Here is a 24,263-nt window from a genome sequence, read left to right as displayed (position 1 = left end):
TACAGGTACCACTGTGCACTAAGCCTGGACACGACAGTGGACAGCATATGTACTGATGTATGTGCTGTCCTCAAGGACCCTACAGGCTAGACAGGAGAGATGTGTCCACTGATCAGCAGCCAGAAAGCACTGAAACAAGAAACCAGCAACGTGCTGAGGCACACATACCAGGAAGAGCAGACTGCAGCGCTAGACAGGCCAAGAACTCTGAAGCCAAGACAGCCTGGAATCAAATCCCAGATGTGCCACCCTCCGGTTGGGAGACCATGGCCAAGTTATGTAACCTCATCATCCTCAGTTTCCTCATCTGTAAGGTGGGGGATTACGTACCACCTGGCAGAGTTGTCATAGATTGGAGATGGGGGGTGTAGAACATTCAGCCCTGGGTCTGCTACTCAGTAGGCACCACACAATGGCAGTAGACAGCATTATTTCTAAAGGAAACAACTAAGACCGATACTGGGAGCAGCGTGAACAGTTGAGGCAGAAGCTTGATGTGGAGAGTGAACGGGGGCAATGGCTCAGGCCTGTGGTGTGCGGGGAGTGGGGTGGGGTCTAGGGCATGGGCTTCAGGCTGTGGGATCTGGAGTGCCAGGATGGTAGGCAGGACCCCACATGCTCTCCAGGTCAGAGGGTAGCCCGGAATCCTCTCCAAGTCTGCCCATACAAGCTGATGTCCCTCCTGCAGAGCCAGGATTCTGCTCCATACTCCTTCACCTCCTATACTGTGGCTTACATATGCCATGTGGATCCCACTCCCTGGGATCCCTGATCTGCCCCAAACAATCCCAGGAGGACAGGATGGAATTATTCCAATAGCCTCCAGTTAGCCTTCCTCCTGCCAGGCTCCATTCCCACTTTCTGCTGCCTTCCTCCTCCACTACCCAGAACCCAGAGGGCTGTTCCCACAGTGCAGAGGGCTCCCAACAACAAACACCAGACCTGCCCCAGCCTCTTCAACCTCTGCTCTGTCACTCCCAATCTCCTGTTTATTCTGGAGCACTCAGCAATGCTCCCTTCTCTGGGCCTCCTCCTTCTCAAAACTCATCTTCTGCAGGAAGCTTTCTATTCAAGTCCATGGATGCCACTGAGCCTGACAGAGGACTGGGGCTGCATGGACAGAGCTCGCAGGAAACAGGCACACCAGACCCAGGCTGGTGTACAGGGGAGAGCACTCTATGGGGTCAGGGAACAGGAAAGGTGCCCCTAGAAAGGCACCAAGCACCAAGAGACACTCGCTGGTGAGGAATGCATACCTCTAAACGCTGCTGCATCAGAGGTCCTTCATTCACACAGCAACAACCCCCTCACCATGGAACACTCTCTCTCTCACAGGTTATCCTGGCAGAGCCTTGCTCACTTACATGGCCTTCCTAAGGGCAAACACCTATTACACATACAGGACAGATGGCTGGAGTGGGTGGGGTCAGGGCCCAACCACCTGACCTGAGCACCACAGTCCATGTTCCAGACTGCCCAGGCCCAGTGGCTCTATGCCAAGGCCTGTGTTCACATGTGTCTGCCAATGCGGGTTCATCCTATCGCCATTCCCTATTCTAGTTCCTTCTCCCCAGGCAATCTCAACCTCTATGGATAGGAAGAACAGGCCTTCACATCTCTTGCATTTTCCCCAGGTATGAGTAGGTGTGCTTGTGGGTGGGCAGTGGCCAGGAGAACAACAACAACAACAAATGCCTGTCCTAGTGTCCTGGGATAGAGCTATAAAAGTTCCTGGCAGGAACTTGAAGGAGGTGCTGCCTCTGCTTATCAGGAGACCGTCTAGCTGTGAAGTGAGTGGCTGGAAGGAGTGATTGCTGGGTCCTATTCTAGGGATGTCTGTCCTCACCTCCATGCAGAAAAGTAAAGAGAAACCAGGGCTCTGTCAGGGAGTAGCAGAGGCTGGTACTTCTCAGACTCGTGATGTTCATGCACATCCCCTGGAATCTCGTTAAAATGTAGATTCTGATTCAACAGGTTTTGTGGGGCCTGAGGGTCTGCTGGACTAGTCTCCAGCTGAGAGAGCCTGATCTCATGATAAGGACCCCTCCCCCAGGAAATGTCCCAGACAGATCCCTCCCAACCCAGAGCTCTCCACAGGGGGTGGTAGAATCTGATTTTTGGGGTCAGGCAAGCTCCTGGTCACAGATAAGGGCCACCAGAACCTGCCAGGATTTGCCTCTGAAGCTGGGAACTGATGCTTTTCAGCTCCAGGTAAAGGGTAGTGGGAGCAAAGGCTGAGCAGTGCCTCTCCGACACAAACACACACACACACACACTCTCTCTCTCTCTCTCTCTCACCCACTCATTCACTCACTCACTCACTGTGAGCTGCAGAGTCCTGCCCTGTGATTCCAGCAGAACAACAACAGAATCTAAGGACCCAGTCTTCCGGCTACAATAGGAGCGGGCAGGAACCCACTCCCCACCCCATTCATCATTTTCCAATCCTCAGGTAATCAATAGCCAGTTAGCAAGACTGTGCAAGCTCCAATTAGATAAACTGCCAGGTCAACGACTGCCAGAATCAGGAACTCGGGCAAACCTACAGGCTTGTAGCAGTCTTTCCTCTGTCAGCATATCTTGGGAAATCTCTCTCCCTCCCTCCTGGGCTAAGTTCAATGCCCCCTCTGTCAGCTGGACCCTCAACAGCCTGGCACCATGTAGAGCTCCCAGAACACAATCAGCTTCTCAAGCTTCAGACATTCCCAGATCTATTTTAAAATTTCAGTTTCATCGGGCGCGGTGGCTCACGCCTGTAATCCTAGCACTTTGGGAAGCCGAGGCGGGCAGATCACCTGAGGTCAGGCGTTTAAGATCAGCCTAGCCAATATGCCGAAACCCCGTCTCTACTAAAATACAAAAATTAGCCGGGCATGGTGGCACACTCCTGTAATCCCAGCTACTCGGGAGGCTGAGGCAGGAGAATCGCTGGAACCTGAGAGGTGGAGGCTGCAGTGAGCTGAGATTGTGCCACTGCACTCCAGCCTGGGTGACAGAGCGAGATTCCGTCTCAAAGAAAAAAAAAAAAAATTCAGGCTGGACACAGTGGCTCACGCCTGTAATCCCAGCACTTTGGGAGGCTGAGGCAGGCAGATCACCTGAGGTCAGGAGCTCGAGACCAGCCTGACCAACATGCAGAAACCCCGTCTCTACTAAAAATACAAAATTAGATATCTGGGCATGGTGGCGCATGCCTGTAATCCCAGCTACTTGGGAGGCTGAGGCAGGAGAATCGCTTGAATCCAGGAGGCGTAGGTTGCGGTGAGCCAAGATCACACCATTGCATCCAGCCTGGGCAACAAGAGCGAAACTCCATCTCAAAAAAAAAAAAAATTCAGTTTCAGCTACAACTTCACGTGGTTCTCCAGAGCCTGCTATCAGGACAACTGAACTTCCCAAGTACCTGCAGGGTCCTCTGACGGACCTCAGCTATATATGAACCTGTCCCTCAGGCCACTGCCCCCAGGCCTGCCTCCTGCTTTCTCCCTCCTATACTTCTGTGGGTATCATTCTCTTTTTCTTGGTCTGACTCCTCACAGCCATGCTCCAAATTCCAGGTTCCCTCTTCTCTAAGACTGTCCCTGACTACCCCAGCCCACTTTTAAGGCACTTGCCTAAAAACCTGCTCCTAAAGCATGTTCTTATAGGTCAGTGTTATCAACACCACCTGGTGTTTATTAGAAATGCAGACCCTCAGGCCCTACCTAGACCTATTAAATCAGAATCTACATTTTAACGAGATTCCAGGAGATGTGCGTGAACATCAGGAGTCTGAGAAGTACCAGCCTCTGCCACTCCCTGGCAGGGCCCTGGTTTCTCTTTACTTTTCTGCATGGAGGTGAGGACAGGCATCACTAGAATGGGACCCAGCAATCACTCCTTCCAGCCACTCACTTCACAGATAGATGGTCTCCTGGTAAGCAGAGGCAGCACCTCCTTCAAGTTCCTGCCAGCAACCTGGCATGCTTTTATAGCTCTATCCCAGAACACCAGGACAGGCTTTAAAAAAAAAAAAAATTTTTAAGACAGGGTCTTGGCCAGGTGTGGTGGCTCACACCTGTAATCCCAGCACTTTGGGAGGCCGAGGCAGGCGGATCACCTGAGGTCAGGAGTTTGAGACCAGCCTGGCCAACATGGTGAAACCCCATCTCTACTAAAAATACAAAAAATTAGCCATGCGTGGTGGCGCGTGCCTGTAGTCCCAGCTACTCGGGAGGCTGAGGCAGGAGAATCACTTGAACCTGGGAGGCGGAAGCTGCAGTGAGCCAAGATCGCACCCCTGCACTCCAGCCTGGGTAACAGGGCAAGACTCCATCTTCACACAGGCTGGAGTGCAGTGGCACATTCACAGCTCCCTGCAACCTTGAACTCCTGGGCTCAAGTGATCCTCCCACCTCAGCCTCCTGAGTAGCTGGGACTACAGGCATGTGCCCACACCTGGCTACATTTTTTTTTTAAGAGATGGGGTCTCGCTATGTTGCCCAGGCTGGTCTCAAACTCCTCGCTTCAGGAGATCCTCCTGCCTCAGCCTCCCAAACTGTGCTGAGATTACAAATGTGAGCCACCATGCCCAGCCTGGGAGAGGATTTCTTTTTGTTTCTTTTTTTGAGACAGAGTTTCACTCTTGTTGCCCAGGCTGAAGTGCAATGGCACAATCTCGGCTCACTGCAACCTCTGCCTCATGGGTTCAAGTGATTCTCCTGCCTCAGCCTCCCGAGTAGCTGGGATTACAGGCATGTGCCACCACACCTGGCTAATTTTGCATTTTTAGTAGAGATGGGTTTCACCATGTTGGTCAGGCTGGTCTCGAACTCCCGACCTCAGGTGATACACCCGCCTTGGCCTCCCAGAGTGCTGGGATTACAGGCGTGAGCCACCGCACCCGGCTGGGAGAGGATTTCTTATCGCCAGTTTATAGCCACAGACTGTGCCAACCTGATGGCCAATCCATATCTGAGAACCAAGTAAACATCAGGGCATTACCCCAATGTTACTGAGGGGATCATCATCAGGATAAAGGGGCTTATCTTTAAATTGTTCCCTCTGTCACCACCTGTGCCTGCTCCTCTCACTCTTCCCAGTGACTTCCATAGACACCAAAATCTCACACTTGCCATGATGATGCTGGGAACCAAACCCAAAGCTTTATCTGAGCCTTGAATCAAATCTAATTAGACTGGAATGGTCCCGAGTGTGACAGTTAATTCACTGTTGGGCACTCCTGACTTTTAACTGAGTACTGGGGACTATTCTCTGGCTTCCCAGGCTCTCATTCAGTACCAGTATGGTCCCATTTACTGCCAAGTGCTATAAGCATGTGACAGCCAGATTTTCTGCAGAACCCACCTGTCCACATAAAATCTGAGAATGACAGTGGGCCAGGACTGAGTTCTCCACAAGGCTGACCACTCTGCAGTAAGCACCTAGTGGTCTACAGTGGCCCCTTCACCCCTAGGCCCACAGATCCCAGTTACTGGTATCAATCTTCACCACCTGCCTGACTCCTACTCAACAATCTCCTAAGAGTGGTACAAACAGATACCCTCCCTTGTGCCTGTGACAGAGCCAGCCTCAGGAGGAAAGCTTCCCTCCCTTCCTTGTGCCACCTTTGAGAGGCATGACATGGGGATGCCCCTAGAGAATGACAGCCCCCTCCCCAGTAGGAGGAAGTCCTCGATGGACCCCATAGCCACATCCAGAAGCTGTCAGGGAAGGTGATACAGCACATGACCTCAAGTGCTAAAGGCAAAGTAAGTGGTGTGAGGCTGATGGGTGACTTTTTTTTTTTGAGACAGAGTTTCACTCTTTTTGCCCAGGCTGGAGTGCAATGGCACAATCTCGGCTTACTGCAACCTCTGTCTCCTGGGTTCAAGTGATTCTCTTGCCTCAGCCTCCAGAGTGGCTGGGATTATAGGTGCCCGCTGCCACGCCCAGCTAATTTTGTGTTTTTAGTAAAGAGGAGGTTTCACCATGTTGACCAGGCTGGTCTTGAACTCCTAACTTCCAGTAATCCACCTGTCTCAGCCTCCCAAAGTGCTGGGATTACAGGCGTGAGCCACCACACCTGGCCAGCTGTTGGGTGACTCCTGAAATGCTGGCTGGGGCCAGAAAGGGCCCAGCCCAAACCCCTGGGAGGAAAGCTGGGCCACAGAAGGGAGCTGCTTCCAGAGCTCCTTCCCCTCCACAGAAGATGTACAAGAGGCATGGATAGCACCTCAGCAGGTCCATGTCTGAGGGAAACACCCTATGGGGAGCCCCCTAGAAGAAGGGGTTCTCACTGCCTTGGCAAAATCTTGTCATCCTGCCAAGCTCACCTCCCTCCCACATAAAGCCGACACATACTCTCTTCTTCACAGACTTCCCAGCACACCACTAGGCTCCAGCTGCCATGCTTGCTGCTTCCTGCAGTCAGCCTTGTCTTCTACCTAGTCAGCATCCTTCCTAAGGACCAACCAGCCCTCACTTTTTCTGTACCTTCCTTCAGCTCCCAACAGTGCTGAAACCTCACACATTTTCGGAGGCATCAGGACTATCAATGGATCCAAAGACACAAACTGACGGCCTGGCGGTTGAATGTGACCTGCAGGTTAGTGTTTGTTGGCGCACAAGAAGCTGCTTAAATATGTGAATCAGAATATTCTAACATTTTAAGATTAGATTTTCTGGCCAGGTGCAGTGGCTCACACCTGCAATCCCAGCACTTTGGGAGGCCAAGGCCGGAGGATCACCTGAGGTCTGGAGTTTGAGACCAGGCTGGCCTACATGGCGAAACCTCATCTCTACTAAAAATACAAAAATTAGCTGGGCGAGGTGGTGCGGGCCTGTAATCCCAGGTCTGTAATCCCAGCCACTTGGGAGGCTGAGGCAGGAGAATCGCTTGGACCCATGAGGTGGAGACTGCAATGAGCCAAGATTGTGCCACTGCACTCCAGCCTGGGCAACAGAGCAAGACTCCATCTCAAAAAATAAAAGATCAGATTTTCTGGTTTCTCTTCTAAAAAAAAATCCGATCTGGACACACGAGGTCCTCATTGTGTGGTGAAACTGAACAGAGATGAGAAGCTGCTCTCTGAGATGGGCATGTTCAGTCTAGCTTGGCTGGGACCCCACAGAGCAGATGCTGGGAAGGCCCTTCCCACATCCTCTCAGCCCACTCCCTGAGCTCATCTGCAGCTGCGGCACAGTGCTTGGTGCCTGGCAACAGCTTCCCACTGCCAGTGCCTGCATCTCTCTGCTTCTCTGCCTGAAGACTTTCTCTAGCACTAGTTGGTATCAGGACAGCCCAGAAGCACCAGGGATTTAGTGTCCTCAAAGAAATTCTCAACCCATGAAGTACAAGAGTCAGTGGATTAAAAAAAAAAAAAAAAAAGCTCACGTTCCTGCTCTTTGGTGATACAACTGTGAGGCATGTTCCACATGGTTATTACCAAGGTTCCCAGGGGCCCACAGTGGCAGTCCATTTCTCAATATACTCTACTGACTTTCTCCCTTCCTGCTTCACTTTCCCCACTCCTTCACTTGTAGTTACTCAAATCACATCCCAAATAAACTATCTGCTCCCAAGTCCTTGTCTCAGGGCTCACCTTGAGGGAACCCAAACTACATTCTGATAGTCTCACTTTGTCCCTTTTACATGACCTGCCTGGCCCTCACGAGCATGGCCCTGAGGACATACCTCTGACGGAGAGCTGCAGGATATACCCGCCCCCACAGGTGCCTCCCCAACATCCCAGGACAGGGGCAGGACAGACTCACCTCCCCAGAGTAACTGTACTTGCCCCTGAGGATCTGCCGGTACAGCCGGGTACGGTTGTCATCCTCAAATGGCATGGTGCCACTGAGTAGGATGTAGGCAATAACGCCCAGCGCCCACATGTCCACTGAGTTGGTGTAGGGCTTGCGGACTAGGACTTCTGGGGCAATGTACTCAGGCGTGCCACAGGTGGTCTTCATCAAGCAGTCATCACCCTTCTTGCGAGCACTGGCCAGGCCAAAGTCGGTGATGATGATCTTGGAGTCAGTGCCTGGATGGTAGTAGAGCAGATTCTCAGGTTTGAGGTCTCGGTGTGTGATGCCCAGTGCATGCAGATACCGGACGCCATCCAGCACCATCTGCAGCACCCGCGTGGCGTCACGCTCGGTGAAGGAGCCCTTGGCAATGATGCGGTCGAAGAGCTCTCCACCAGTGGCCAGCTCCATCACCATGTACACCCGCTCCTGCGTCTCGAACACCTCCACCAGCTGGATGATGTTGGCATGACGCACTCGACGCAGCACACGCAGCTCCGACTCACATACCTCCCGCCCCTCCCGGTACTTGGTCTCAATCATCTTGATGGCATACGGCTGCCGGGTTGCCCGGTGCTCTACACGTACCACTCGGCTGAAGCTGCCTCGGCCAATTAGGGCCTTGATGTCATACTTAGCTGTAACACGTGGGTCAAACTTGGCCCTGTACTTAGCTACCCTGGCCCTGCGTGGTGGTTCTGAGGGAGGCTCCGTGTGGCCAGCAGTTGGGGGACCCGGGCAGGGGTGTGCATATTGACTTGCTGCTGGGAACCCGGCTTTGACAGGGCCAACATTGTCCACCTCTGTGATGAAGTGCTTGTACACATCACTCTTAGTGCCACTGAAGGGCTCCACCTTCTTGACCAGATCCAGCTGGACATCCTTGGGTGGCTCGGGAAGGACCTTGCTTGTCCCACAGCCCATCACGGACACGAGGGCATCCTCTCCAGCGAGGCTGGCAGGACCTGCTCTGAAGGCAGTGCCCCGTCTACACCTACACACAAAGAGAGAACAAGTCAGCACAGCCAGGACAACTCTAAGGAAACCAGCCATCCTCCTCAGCCCTCCCTCTCCAGAAACTCAGTCTCATTAAAACCAAACTCCTGGCCAGGCGTGATAGCTCACACCTGTAATCCTAACACCTTGGGAAGCTGAGGCAGGTGGATTACATGAGGTCAGGAGTTCAAGACCAGCCTGGCTAACATGGTGAAAACCCATGTCTACTAAAAATACAAAAATTAGCCGGGCATGGTGGCACACATCTGTAATCCCACCTACTCAGGAGGCTGAGGCACAAGAATCCATTGAACCCAGGAGGCGGAGGCTGCAGTGAGCTGAGATTGCACCACTGCACTCCAGCCTGGGTGACAGAGTAAGACTCTGTCTCAGACAAAAAACTGAAGTCCTGGCTCTCATTTATTTCCCTGGTCGGGAGTATGGCTTTGCTGTTCAAGAGCCCAGACTCAACACAGGGTCTAGCTGAAAAGATGGCCCGAGCTCCACGGCTTTGACTCATATCTCCCTGGGCCTCAGTCTCATGGTGCTCTTCAACCCTGAGAGGGGGCAGGAACACGCACAGCCTGAGTTGTCAGGGCGCCCACCCTCCTCACTCCTCTGCCTGGGCCCCTTATCCTGCCGAAGTCCCATGTTTCTAAAATGTTAAAATCATTCCTCTTATTACTCTTGACTCATCTTTTCTGAAATGGGGGTGTGAAGTGTTGGAGGCCTGCTCTCTAACACCATCACCCACCAGGGCTCAGAAAGCTGCTTCTCCAAGGCCTCCTTCATGGATATCTTTCCCAGCCCTTTACGCTTCCTACAGGTGTTGGTCCCTCTGCAACAAACAACAAACCACTTCCCTGGGGCTCTCCCTCATTTTCCTGGAAGGCTTCCACTCCTTTGCTAATGCACTGTCTCCACCCTGGCAGTTTAACTCCCTATTCCAGGGTCTCTCACTTCCCCAACACACTACATGGATGGCTGAAATCCCACACAAGGCCCAGAGCTACTGCAATCAATCCCAGTGAACTTGGGACCACAAGCCTCAGCACACTGCCACTAAGTGACTGCAAAACTCGCCTGGTCTTCATTCAAGAGTCTGAGGCGGGGCCGGGCACGGTGGCTCATTCCTGTAATCCCATCACTTTGGAAGGCGGAGGCGGGCAGATCACCTGAGGTCAGGAGTTTGAGATCAGCCTGGCCAATATGGTGAAACCCCATTTCTACTAAAAGTACAAAAATTAGCCAGGTGTGGTGGTGGGCACCTGTAATCCCAGCCACCTGGGATTACCAGGAGAATTGCTTGAACCCGGGAGACAGAGGTTGCAGTGAGCTGACACTGCACCACCCCACTCCAGCCTGGACAAAAGAGTGAGACTCCATCTCAAAAAAAAAAAAAGAGTGGGCCAGGCGCGGTGGCTCAGGCCTGTAATCCCAGCACTTTGAGGCCGAGGTGGGCGGATCACTTGAGGTCAGGAGTTCAAGTCCAGCCTGGCCAACATGGTGAAACTCCATCTCTACTAAAAATACAAAAACATTAGCCGGGCATGGTGATGCACACCTGTAACCCCAGCTACTTGGGAGGCTGAGGCAGAAGAATCACTTGAACCCGGTAGAGGTTGCAGTGAGCCAAGATTGTGCCACTGCACTCCAGCCTGGGCAACAGAGCAAGATCTGTCTTAAAAGAGAAAAAAAAAAAGGCTGAGCACGATGGCTCATGCCTGTAATCCCAGCACTTTGGGAGGCCAAGGTGGGTGGATCACCAGAGGTCGGGAGTTCGAGACCAGCCTGGCCAACATGGTGAAACCCCGTCTCTACTAAAAATACAAAATTAGCCGGGCTTGGGGGCACATGCCTGTAATCCCAGCTACTTGGGAGGCTGAGGCAGAAGAATTGTTTGAACCCAGGGGGCGGAGGTTAGAGTCAGCCGAGATCGTGCCATTGCACTGCAGCCTGAGCAACAAGAGCGAAATTCTGTCTCAAAAAGAAAAAAAAAAAAAATTTATGACAAATAGAACTGGAAGAGAAATGATCAATTCAGATAAAATATTTATTAAATATCTAGTAGATACCGGGGGCACAGGAATAAATAAAACATGGTCCAATGTAGATTATATTTTAACACACACACAAGAACAAGTAGAACACGGTCAATAAACTCACAATCTAAATAAAGAGAAAAGCATAAAAACAGATAATTTTGTTTTTCTTTGAGACAGAGTCTCCTTCACCCAGGCTGTAGTGCAGTGGCACGACCTCAGCTAACTGCAGCCTCTGCCTCCCGGGTTCAAGCGATTCTCATGCCTCAGCCTCCCAAGTAGCTGGGATTAGGCACCTGCCACCTCGCCTGGGTAATTTTTGTATTTTTAGTAGAGAGAAAGGGTTTCATGTTGGCCAGGCTGGTCTCCAACTCCTGACCTCAAGTGATCCGCCGGCTTTGGCCATCCAAAGTGCTGGGATAACAGGTGTAAGCCACTGTGCCCAGCCAAAAATATAATTTTAATATAACATGGTAAGTGTTACGCTTAAGAACCAATAGTAGATAATGTAGAGTAAAGCCGGGGTTAGGAAAACCTTCCTGAAGGAGGTAACCTCCACGCTGAATTTTGAAGCAAGAATGAGTCAGATGAGGAAAGGTGGGAATGGTATTTCAGGGAGAGAGAATAACACACTGCAAAGGCTCAGAAACCCAGAGTAACATCCTGCATCTAGGAATGGGCAGTTTGGTGGTACAAAGGCAGGGATGTGGAGATGAAGTTATACAAGGTCAGCAGAAGCTGGTTATGGAGAGCAACACAAGTGAGGACCCAGACCTTCCTGGGAAGTGAAGGAGAGCTACGAAAGGGTTTACAAGAAAAGAGGCATTCAGATCTGTGTTTAGAGAGAAGGATGTGGTTGACCTGGAGGAGGGTCAAAGTGGATTAAAAGGGCCAGTAAGAGCCGGGTGCGGTGGCTCATGGCTGTAATCCCAGCACTTTGGGAGGCCGAGGCGGGCGGATCACGATGTCAGGAGATCGAGACCATCCTGGCTAACACGGTGAAACCCCGTCTCCACTAAAAATACAAAAAATTAGCCGGACGTGGTGGGGGGCACCTGTAGTCCCAGCTACTCGGGAGGCTGAGGCAGGAGAATGGCGTGAATGCAGGAGGCAGAGGTTGCAGTGAGCAGACATCACGTCACTGCACTCCAGCCCGGGTGACAGAGTGAGACTCTGTCTCAAAAAAAAAAAAAAAAAAAAAATTAAAAAAGGACCAGTAAGAGTGTGGTGTTCCATTGGCCAGGTGTGGCCATCCCAGCACCGGGAGTAATCCCAGCTCTTTGGGAGGCTGAGGTGGGGGGATAGCTTGAGTGCAGGAGTTTGAGACTAGCCTGGACAATACAGTGAGACCCTGTCCTTCCAAAAGATTTAAAAATTAGCTGGGTAGGCAGGGCACGGCAGCTCACGCCTGTAATCCTAGCACTTTGGGAGGCTGAGGCAGGCGAATCACCTGAGGTAGGGAGTTTGAGACCAGCCTGACCAACATGGAGAAACCCTGTCTCTACTAAAAATACAAAAATTAGGTTGGGCACGGTGGCTCATGCCTGTAATCCCAGCACTTTGGGAGGTCGAGGTGGGCGGATCACAAGGTCAGGAGTTCGAGACCAGTCTGGCCAATATGGTGAAACCCCATCTCTACCAAAAAAATACAAAAATATTGGTCAGGCGTGGTGGCACATGCCTGTAATCCCAGCTACTCAGGAGGCTGAGGCAGAATTACTTGAACCCAGGAGGCGGAGGTTGCAGCAAGCCGAGATTGCGCCACTGCACTCCAGCCTGGGCAACAGAGTGAGACTCCGTCTCAAAAAATATATAAAAAATACAAATACAAATACAAAAATTAGCCAGGCATTGTGGCAGGCGCCTGTAATCCCAGCTAATCTGGAGGCTGAGGCAGGAGAACTGCTTGAACCTGGGAGGCATAGGTTGCAGTGAGCCAAGATCATGCCACTGCATTCCAGCCTGGGCAACAGGGCAAGACTCTGTCTCAAAAAAAAAAAAAAAAAAATCAGCTGGGTATGATGGTATGCACCTGTAGTCCCAGTTACTTTGGAGGCCAAGGCAGGAGGACTGCTTGAGCCCAAGAGATCAAGGCTGCAGTGAGCTATAATCACACCACTACACTCCAGCCTGGGTGACAGAGAAAGACCCTGTTTCAAAAAGGAAAAAAAAAGAGTGTAGTGCCCCAAACAGTGGAGTGGAATCGAGAGATATCAGCAGCAGAACTTCCACGTTAGGTGGAAGGAAGAATGAGGATAGCACCCAGTCCCTTGCACAGCTCAGGGGCAAGTGGTCAGGAGTGTAGCAGGAAGCACAGATTTGGGAAGCAGTGGAGAGAGTTCAGTTTTGGATGTGTGGGGTGCATGTAGACCATCCATGTGACATTTACTGTGGGTTACTGGATACAGAATCTGATGTCCGAAAAGACTTGGGAGGCTGAGACAGGAGAATCGCTTGAACCTGGGAGGCGGAGGCTGCAGTGAGCTGAGACTGTGCCACTGCACTCCAGCCTCGGCAAAAGAGCGAGACTCCATCTCAAAAAGAGAGAGGAAAAAATGAGGTTTATCTATGGGGCATAGTGGCTCATGCCTGTAATCCCAACACTTTGGGAGGCCAAGGCGGGAGGACTCCTTGAGTCCAGGAGTTCGAGACCAGCCTGGGCAACACAGAAAGACCCTGTCTCTACCAAACATTTTTTAAATTGAGTCAGGCATGGTGGCATGTGCCTGTGATCCCAGCTACTTAGGAGGCTAGGGTGGGAGGATCTGCTTCAGTCCAAGAGGTTGAGGCTGCAGTGAGCGGTGATGGTACCACTATATTCCAGCTGGAAGACAGAGAGAAATCCTGTCTGAAAAACAAAGCAAAACAAAACAAAACAAAAATATTGTTTATTTTTCTTCACATAAGAGGAAAAGATTCCTCCACAAGGCTCTTCAGGATTTGCTGCTGTTCTCACCCAAATGCACAGGAAGTTCCACATGGCAACTAGGAAATAATGTTAAACAAAGGCATTTAGAACCGAGATTCCTTTTCACAGAGGCGACAGGAGAGAACTATGGACTGTGGAATTTTGCAGATTTATTTCTTCTTTCAGGGAAAACACAACACCTCATGCAGTGAAGGACTGAAGCTCCTCTTGGGCTGGTATTCCTGAGGCAGAACACAGGTCCCTCGCCCCGATGCCCACGACCACTCAGTGAGCAACATCTACCACCATTCGGAGGCAAGACAAACTGCATGAGTAACCCAGCACAGCCATCTGGATGTCACTTCTTCTTGGTGAAGAAGCAGAACCCTAGATTCACAAAATAAACAGTCATCTACAGGCACATGTACTGGGTATTTTTGTTTAAATTTTTGTTTAAATGAGGACCTAGTCTGGTCCTCAGGGAAAAAACTAAGGTTTATAAAAGAAAAGGCCTGGCTGGGCGCAGTGGTTCACGCCTGTAATCCCAGCACTTTGGGAGGCTGAGGTGGGCGGATCACAAGGTCAACAGTTTGAGACCAGCCTGACCAACATAGGTGAAACCCCGTCTCTACTAAAAATACAAAAATTAGCCGCGGACGTGATGGCACGCGCCTGTAAACCCAGCTACTCAGGAGGCTGAGGCAGGAGAATCGCTTGAACCAGGGAGACAGGTTGCAGTGAGCCGAGATCGCACCACTGCACTCCAGCCTGGGCGAGAGATCGAGACTGTCTCAAAAAAACAAAAAACAAAAGGCCTAACTTTTCGATTCATTTTTTATTTTTTTTTGAGATAGAGTCTCGCTTTATCTCCTAAGTTGGAGTGCAGTGGCACAATCTCAGCTCACTGCAACCTCCGCTTCCCAGGTGCAAACAATCCTCGTGCCTCAGCCTCCCAAGTAGCTGGGACTACAGGCATGCGCCACCATGCCTGGTTAATTTTTGTATTTTTAGTAGAGACAGGGTTACAACACATTGGCCAGACTGGTCTTAAACTCCTGGCCTCAAGTGATCCGCCCACCTCCGCCTCCTAAAGTGTTGGAATTACAGGTGCGAGCCACTGCACCAGGCCTCACTTTTCACTTTAAACAAATAAAACCTGCACAGGGATCAAAAGTAAGTCAGCATCACAGCACACTCTGGGATCCTAGCACTCTGGGAGGCCAAGGTGGGAGGATTGCTTGAGCCCTGGAGTCTGAGACCAGCCAGGGCCATGTAGTGACACCTCCATCTCTACAAAAAATTAGTCAGGCGTGGTGGCATGCACCTGTAGTCCCAGATACTCAGGAGGCTGAGGTGGAGGATCGCTTGAGCCAGGGAAGTCGAGGCTGCAGTGCGCTGTGTTTGTGCTACGGCACTCCAGCCTGGGCAACAGAGCAAGACCCTGTCTCCAAAAAAAAAAAAATAGGCCGGGCACGGTGGCTCACGCCTGTAATCCTAGCACTTTGGGAGACCGAGGCAGGTGGATTGCCTGAGCTCAGGAGTTTGAGCCAGCCTGGGCAACACGGTGAAACCCTGTCTCTACTAAAATACAAAAAAAAATTAGCCAGGCGTGGTGGCATGCGCCTGCAGTCGCAGCTACTCGGGAGGCTGAGGCAGGAGAATTGCTTGAACCCAGGAGGTGGAGGTTGCAGTGAGCTGAGATCGCGCCACTGCACTCCAGCCTGGGTGATAGAGCGATACTCTGTCTCAGAAAGAAAGAAAGAAAGAAGGAAGGAAAGAAGGAAAGAAGGAAAGAAAGAGAAAGAAAGAAAGAAAGAAAGAAAAAATAAAGTCAGTCGGCAATAAGAGAGTCAATGATTTTCCCTCTGACCTTCCTTCTCTCTTCCTGAGACATAGTTTCTCTCCCATTGATTCCAATCAGAAACTCTGTAAAGTAGGCTGATGCGGGTACTCCACCATCCCAACTACAGATTGAAACTGGAGGATATTAGACTAAATTGGCCAAGAGAGGGGGAAAAAAAAAGAAAGTAGAGAAGAGAGGGTGCTGGCTGAGAGGTGGGGACAATGGGCAACAGCCCCCAGGTGATCACAGCTGCTCCACAGTCCCATCACATCTGTTAAACTCCCTCTCCACACTGTGGTCAGGTGAAAATGCAGACTCTATGACATGGGAGGTGGCTGGTAAAGCTCCTAGGAAGAAGAGCAGGCCTTTTCCTGTTCCCAGTATCTCTTGTGTGTGCCTCTAGCCCAGAGATCACGGTGGGTGTAGGGATGGGCAAGGATGAGTAAGGAAGCTTCAGGAAGAGACTTCCCAGGAGAGTCACACTACGTCATCTTGCAGAAAGTACCCAACTCTCTAGAGTCTGCCTCCAAACCTTCAACTCCCAGCCTGGTCCAAAGCACTCTTCAAAGAAGGCATGCGCATTGGACAGAGTGTGGCAATGGGTGTGAGCATTCAGCATTATCGTCCTCACTGACAATCTACAGAAATGACAGTCCAGGAGGGGTAAAGAGACTCGTCCAAAGCCACTCAGACGGTGGTGACCAAACATCTTGGACCCAAATATTCTAGTTCCCCATCTGGGGCTCCTTCTATCACTCAGGAAAGACTCTAGCAGTGCTGGGCCTCATCCAGTCAAGGCCTCGATCCTTCCCCATGCCACTGAGTTGGTGAACCCACAAAGCTTTCCTGAGGATCTTTCCTGAAGCGTCTGCTTTAGAAACCGCCATTCCAACTATAATCTGAGTCACACTGCTCACTGCTCTACTCCAGACTGCCTTTGATCACTACAGCTGTCAGACCCTTGATGGATGGGGCCATTCTCAGGTTTCCAGAACTCCCTTGGTACTTATCAAATTGCTGAACTCAGAGCAAATGAAATGTGGTCTGGCCGGGCGCAGTGGCTCACGCCTATAATCCCAGCATTTTCGGAGGCCAAGGCGGGTGGATCACCTGAGGTCAGGAGTACAAGATCAGCCTGGCCAACATGGTGAAACCCGTCTCTACTAAAAATACAAAAAAATTTCCCGGGCATGGTGGTGGGTGCCTGTAATCCCAGCTATTCAGAAGCTGAGGCAGGAGAATCGTTCGACCCTGGGAAGCAGAGGTTGCAGTAGGCTGAGATCATGCCACTGCACTCCAGCCTAAGCTACAGGGCAGCACTCCGTCTCAAGAAAAGAAAAAAAAAAGAAAAAGAAAAACAGGCCGGGCACAGTGGCTCATGCCTGGAACCCTAGCACTTTGGGAGGCCAAGGCTGGTGGATCACTTGAGGTCAAGAGTTTGAAACCACCCATCCAACATGGTGAAACCCCACCTCTACTAAAAATACAAAAAAATTAGCCAAGTGTGGTGGTGGACACCTGGAATCCCAGCTACTTGGGAGGCTGAGGCTGGAAAATCGCTTGAACCTGGGAGGCAGAGGTTGCAGTGAGCCGAGATCATGCCACTGCACTCCAGCCTGGGCAACAGAGCAAGACTCCATCTCAAAAAAATAAATAAATAAATAAAAGAAATGTGGGCCGGCGCAGTGGCTCACGCCTGTAATCCCAGCATTTTGAGAGGCCAAGGCGGGCGGATCACGAGGTCAGGAGATCGAGACCATCCTGGCTAACATGGTGAAACCCCGTCTCTACTAAAAATACAAAAAATTAGCCGGATGTGGTGGCGGGCGCCTGCAGTCCCAGCTACTCGGGAGGTTGAGGCAGGAGAATGGTGTGAACCCAGGAGAAGGAGCTTGCAGTGAGCCGAGATCGCGCCACTGCACTCCAGCCTGGGCTGGACTCGTCTCCACAAAAAAAAAAAAAAAGAAATGTGGTCTGGCTCTTGGATTTCTATTTGCTGCAAGTCAACAATTCTAGAACCTTAGAAATGTTGAAGAGGCGAGATCAGTGGTTAAACCATAGCCACACTCTTTGGACACCCTGTAAATATCCTCAACAATGAAGGAAGTCTGTTTGAGTTTTACAGATTCTTATCTGAATGCCAAAGCAAGTTTGTTCACAAGCTGCCAAACCTAGCCCCATTTCTGGGGAAAGCTAGGGGTCCCAGGGCAGGGAGCAAGGATGAATCCTGAAACAATTTCCTGGCCATAGAGACAGGGTCTGTGAATGTCTTCTAGGCAAGGAACCATAGGAACCTTGCCCTCTCCAAGCAAAGCTTTATAACCTGTCACCTGCAAATATCTCTATATTCTACTGACATGTTTTGAAAAACTGTCTACCGGTCGGGCGCAGCAGCTCACACCTGTAATCCCAGCACTTTGGGAGGCCGAGGCAGGCGGATCACGAGGTCAGGAGTTCAAGACCAGCCTGGCCAAGATGGTGAAACCCCGTCTCTACTCAAAATACAAAAATTAGCTGGGTGTGGTGGCACATGCCTATAATCCCAGCTACTCGGGAGGCTGAGGCAGAGAATTGCTTGAACCCGGAAGGTGGAGGTTGCAGTGAGCCGAGATTGCACCACCGCACTCCAGCCTGGGCAACAGAGCAAGACTCCATCTCCAAAAACAAAAAAAAACAAAAAAAAGAAAAAAAGAAAAACTGTCTACCAAAATGAAGTAGGTAATAATTTCTCAATAATTCCAGAAATAAGGCTGGACACAGTGGCACACGACTATAATCCCAACACTCTGGGGGCCAGGGCAGGAGGATCACTTGAGGCCAAGAGCTTGAAACCAGGCTGGGCAACATAACAAGACTTTGTCTCTACAAAAAAAAGTTTTTTCTTTTTTGTTGAGACAGGGTCTCACTCTGTCACCCAGGCTGGAGTGCAGTGGCGCAATCTCAGCTCGCTGCAGCCTCCTCCTCCCAGGTTCAAGCGGTTCTCGTGCCTCAGCCCCCGAGTACCTAGGATGCCTGGCTAATCTTTGTATTTTCAGTAGAGAAAGGGTTTCACCATGTTGCCCAGGCTGTTCTCGAACTCTTGAGCCCAAGTGATCTGCCTGTCTTAGCCTCTCTACAAAAAAATGTTTAAAAAATTAGCTGGGTGTGGCTGGGCGCAGTGGCTTACACCTGTAATCCCAGCACTTTGGGAGGCTAAGCCAGGTGGATCATGAGGTCAAGAGTTCAAGACCAGCCTGGCCAACACAGTGAAACCCCATCTCTACTAAAAATACAAAAAAAATTAGCCGGGCATGGTGGCATGCGCCTGTAGTCCCAGCTACTCGGGAGGCTGAGGCAGGAGAATGGCGTGAACCCGGGAGGCAGAGCTTGCAATGAGCCGAGATGGTGCCACTGCACTCCAGCCTGGGAGACAGAGCAAGACTCCGTCTCAAAAAAAACAAAATTAGCTGGGTGTGATGCTGTGTGCCTATAGTCCCAGCCACTCAGGAGGCTGAGGTGGGAGAATCACTTGAGCACGGGAAGGCAAGGTTGCAGTGAGCTATGATTATGCCACTGCACTCCAGCCTGGGCAACAGACTGAGACCTTGCCATCATCAGAAATACAGACCCTGATAATGCACCTGGGGTTCTCCTTCCAAAATCCCAATGCTCAACCCAGAAATATTTACTGAATTCCTGCTGTGGGTCAGGAACTCTGCCAGAGGTTGCGACAAACAAAAAGAAGGCAGCCATAGTCTCTGCTCTCAAGGAACTTACAGCCTGGATGGCTCCACACCAACAGTCCCTGGATCCATGACTCTTAGGATACCCTGAGACGCCATTTCAAGGCTGGCAGCTTGGAAAGAAAAACTTTCTCCCAGCAAATGAAAACATCACATGTTTCCACCTTAGCATCACATCAGACACCATGGCAACAGAGGGCTGTACCAAGAATTAGCTCAGTGATGACCTAGCCAACACAAACCAGCTTAATGCTCCTTGAGTAAGATTCCTGGAAGGAAAGGGAGTTCAAATAAATAAGTCTCTCTCCAGCTCTCAACAAGCAGAACTGCTTCCCTTCCTCCAGGGCTGTACTTCTTTTTCTCAAAAATTTTTCCCCATGCCAAGATACACAGAGAGAATGATAGAATGATACTATTGTATAACACCCGGGAGTCAGTGGAGACAGCTGTTCTCAGCTATCCTGAAGCTTAAGGGTCGATACTTTGGCACACCTATAGCCCATTCACATCATACAGCTGAGAAGCTGTGAAGAGGACCTAAGTTGCCCATATTACACACTCACACTTCCAACGTAAAACAGAAGGCCAAACCAAAGTCTCACTCATTTAACTATGAACTTGTGATTATGATAGAGAATTCCAGCACCTACTTCTGTAGGGGCATTCTGTTCTAGATGCCAACCAGATGCCTGAGGTGAAGTGCAACTGGAGCTCAGTGTCAGATGCAAACAGGTTTCCTGAAGGCTGAGCTTTTTCTAGCTCATTTATACAACTTAACAAGAACAAAACTACAATTAGACCTAGACAATGTGCTTATTCAGCAAACCCACCCTCTAGTAAAGCAGCATTCCAAATCTCTTCTAGGGGTATGGCCAACTGAATCAACCCTGATTTAGAGGCACCATATTGCGGGAGGCTGAGGCAAGAGAATTGCTTGAAACCGGGAGGCAGAGGTTGTGGTGAGCCAAGATTGAGCCATTGCACTCCAGCCTGGGCAACAAGCGCAAAACTCCATCTCAAAAAAAAAAAAAAAAAAAAGAAGCACACTATTGTCAGTTTTCCCCGATGACCAGAAATGACCTTGAGGAAATCATATAATACAAAGCAGCTTCCTACACACAACTAAGCCTGAAGAACAAACACGCTTATTAAGACAAGACCTTCTAGCCGGTTGTGGTGGCTCATGCTTGTAATCCCAGCACTTTGGGAGTCCGAGGTGAGTGGATCACCTGAGGTCAGGAGTTTGAGACCAGCCTGAGCAATACGGTGAAACCTCGTCTCTACTAAAAATACAAAAATTAGCCGGGTGTGGTGGCAGGCATCTGTAGTCCCAGCTACTCAGGAGGCTGAGACAGGAGAATTGCTTGAACCTGGGAGGCGGAGGCAGGCATCTGTAGTCCCAGCTACTCAGGAGGCTGAGACAGGAGAATTGCTTGAACCTGGGAGGCGGAGGTTGTAGTGAGCCGAGCTCACGCCATTGCACTCCAGCCTGGTGACAGAGCGAGACATCGTCTCAAAAAAAAAAAAGAAAAGAAAAGAAAAGAAAAAAAAAAAGAAGACAAGACCTTCTTTTGACAAGGGAAACTCTGGGAAGAAGAGCCATTAGTAATAAAAGTGGCTTCCATTAACTGAGTGCCAACTTTGCTAAGGATCTTATATGTACCATCTCACTCCTCTCTACAAGCACATGTAGTAGGCACGATTATTCCTATTCTGGAATAAGGAAATTAGGACTTAGAGAACCTCAAGATTTCAGAAAAGCCATAAACTGAATCCAGGTCTTTCTGACACCAAAGCCCATGCTTCTAGGCATGAGACCACAACAGGAGTCCACAAGGCAAGCCCTTCTCACTGGACAAAGGAGACAACAGTTTTTTAAGGCAATGACAAAGATCTTCAATGAGGAAAAACAGTAAAGTTACCTGGGAAGTTTTCTCAAAATACGGATACCTCACCAGACGCGGTGGCTCACGCCTGTAATCCCGGCACTTTGGGAGGCTGAGACGGGTGGATCACGAGGTCAAGAGTTCGAGACCAGCCTGGCCGACAGGATGAAACCCCGTCTCTACTAAGAATACAAAAATTAGCCAGGTGTGGTGGTGCGTGATTGTAATCCCAGCTACTCGGGAGGCTGAGGCAGGAGAATCGCTTGAACCTGGGAGGCGGAGGTTGCAGTGAGCCGAGATCGCACCACTGCACTGCAGCCTGGGTGTCAGAGCAAGACTCCATCTCGGAAAAAAAAAAATAATAATACAGATTCCTACCCCAGATCTTCATCAAAATCTCAAAGAGTGGGCCAGGTGTGGTGGCTCTTGCCTATAACCCTAAAACTTTGGGAGGCCAAGGTGGGAGGATTGCTTGAGCCCAGGAGTTCGACACCAGCCTCGGCAACATGGCAAGCCCTCATCTCTGTTTAAAAAAAAAAAAAAAAAAAAAAAAAATCTCAGCCGGGCATAGTGGCTCATGCCTGTAATCCTAGCACTTTGGGAGGTCGAGGCAGGTGGATCACCTGAGGTCAGGAGTTCAAGACCGAGACCAGCCTGGCCAACACGGTGAAACATCATCTCTACTAAAAATACAAAAATTAGCTGGGCATAGTGGTGCTTGCCTGTAATCCCAGCTACTCAGGGGGCTGAGGCAGGAGAATCACTTAAACCTGGTGGGTAGAGGTTGCAGTGAGCCAAGATCGTGCCATTGCACTCCAGCCTGGGCGAAAAGACCAAAACTCCGTCTCAAAAAAAAAAAAAAAAACCCAACTCAGACAGTGAGGCTCTTGAATTTGTATCATAAAATTATCCCAGGAGATTTTGGACTATCCAGGATTAAGAGGCTGTACCACCTACCATACGCATACGCTGGCATTTGCTGTGCTCATCTCAGATCCTAGCCCTGATAGATGCTCAAAAATACAGTTGAATCTATCCATTCATAAGTCAGCATTCAGCAAATGCTACTGGAGGCTAGCCCTTATTTTATGCCAGGCACAGAGCCAGACATATGCAGACAGAAGAGCACCATGTGACACAACAGGATGTACTCAATAGTAGCAGCATGGATATAAAAGAGTTAATGGTTACATGCCAAGCAAGGGAGATTTTTTTCCTAGGAAGTGACATCTCAGGTGGATTTTATAGGACAGATTAAGTTTCCAACAGTGGTAGGTGGTTGGTGGGGTGGAAGGCAGTGTATATAGCAAACTGAGAAAACTGCGTTATCTAAAGCACAAGGGGACCAAGCACAGTGGCTCACACTTGTATTAATAATCTCAATATGTTAGGAGCCTAGGCGGGAGGGTCTCTTGAAGCCAGCTCTGGCAACAAAACCAGACTCCCAGGCTCTACAAAAAATTTTAAAACCTAGCCAGGCGTGGAGGGGAGCGCCTGTTGTCTCAGCTACTCGGGAGGTTGAGGCGGGGGGATCATTTGAGTCCAGGAGTTCAAGGCTGCAGTGAGCTATGAATGAGCCATTGCACTCCAGCTTGGGCAATAGAGGCCTTTTCTCAAAATTAGTAATACTAAAACACAAAGGTATGAAACCAGAGCTAACAGGAGCGCCACACGCTTTAACAATAAACTACGTAAAGTGAGCACAGAAGTGCTCCGGTGTTGATTGGCTGGTTAAACCTTCACCAGATTACGAAGAGCCCTGAATGCCTTGCTAAGAAGTGTGGCCTTTGTCCTGAAGGCACTAAGGAACTAGTTTCAGGCAGTGAAGGACTTATTCAGATTTTCAGGTGGGAATTATCACTTCAGCCGCTTTATGGAGGGGGACTCAGTGTTGGGGGCTAGGCTTCGCCTTGCAGGTAGAGGAATGACAAGCTTGCCAAGCAGGCAACCCAGCTGGACTCAGACCTGCTATTTCCCAGCCTGCACAAGGAAGCGATCAGCTGCCCCGCCGGCCCCTGGCAGACGCAAAGGAGGAGTGCAGAGTAGGCGCCGGGCGCAAGAAGGCAGTAAGGACAAGGACAACCAGGTTGGATCAACCTGACCCGCTCTGGACGCGGTGCGGCTGAACAGCAAGCAGACAGGGCAACCGACCACGTCCACTAGGCCCACGCGGGCCTGGAGACAGGCTATCCAGCACGACAGCACGTTCCGAGGCCAGTCCAGACTCGGACGCCAGGAACCCGAGCAGCCATCGCCCGGCCTGCTCTCCAACCCTGTAGGCCTTGGTGCACGGGGCACGGGCCGACGCTGCAGGTTGACCAGGGGCAGGCCCCGGAGCGCCAGAAAGCGACCACGACCACAGTTCGGCTGCCCCTCCCGCCCGTTGGGCCGTCGTCCTGGGCCGGGCCGCCTCACCTCGCGCGGGCGGCGGGCTCTTCGGCGTCTCGGCGGCTCTGCCGGCCATCTCCGGGCAGTGGCAGCGGCCACCGCCTCCGCCGCCGCCACCGCCATTCTCGGGCGTTAGCGCCGTGGCGTCATCACAGCGCGCAGCTGACGGCAAAACAAACCTACGGGGCGGGACGGGGGCGGACTCTCCCGAAGCTGGGCTACGCGGCAGGCGGATCTCCGAGCGTGGCCTGCCAATCAACCTCTTCGGGGCGGGGACGGGCACTCTCCTGAGGGGGTGGGTCTATTTGTCGCTCAAAGTAACTTGACCGCTGCCTGCAAGACGGATCGGTGATAGAAAAAGGAAGGATCGCGGGAAACAGGGAGAAAGTTTCAAGTTTCTGGTTAGGGGAAAGGGGACTCTGTAATGCGAGCTTGGGTAAACAATGCTTTCCAACAGAGGTTTCTGGAAGTGCCTCTGGAACTCCGCAAAGGATAGACTTAATTTTCATTAACAAAATCTATTTTTTAAAACTGCACTTAGAATAATTTCAACACTCCATGTGTTGAATTTGGCCTCCATCAAAGAAGAGATGCAGAGGGTTAACTTGTAGATAGGTGAAGTCAATCTTGGGCCAACTTCTGGACTCATGGTTATTTGTTGTTGTTAATTTAATTTACATGCCGAGTCTG

The 24,263-nt window shown here is 50.7% G+C and overlaps 1 protein-coding gene across 2 annotated transcripts in view; it reads right to left on the bottom strand.

Annotated features, from left to right (window-relative positions):
* Positions 1-23,826, bottom strand: part of PSKH1 (protein serine kinase H1) — a 35,991-nt gene extending 12,165 nt beyond the window's left edge. Inside the window, exons 1-2 of one of the 2 annotated variants that reach the window (XM_054454000.2) lie at positions 23,601-23,826; positions 7,756-8,782 (exon numbers count right to left, since the gene is read on the bottom strand). In XM_054454000.2, coding sequence (XP_054309975.1) covers positions 7,756-8,712 — 957 coding nt within the window. In that variant the 5' untranslated portion in view covers positions 8,713-8,782; positions 23,601-23,826. The remainder of the gene's footprint in view (positions 1-7,755; positions 8,783-23,600) is intronic. The other variant, XM_063654397.1, reaches the window with a different exon arrangement.
* Between the last annotated feature and the right edge of the window lie 437 nt (positions 23,827-24,263).

This window comes from Pongo pygmaeus, chromosome 18 (assembly GCF_028885625.2).
Source record: "Pongo pygmaeus isolate AG05252 chromosome 18, NHGRI_mPonPyg2-v2.0_pri, whole genome shotgun sequence".
In the NCBI taxonomy this organism is placed as follows: Eukaryota; Metazoa; Chordata; class Mammalia; order Primates; family Hominidae; genus Pongo; species Pongo pygmaeus.
This window is presented reverse-complemented; position numbering and strand designations above follow the sequence as displayed.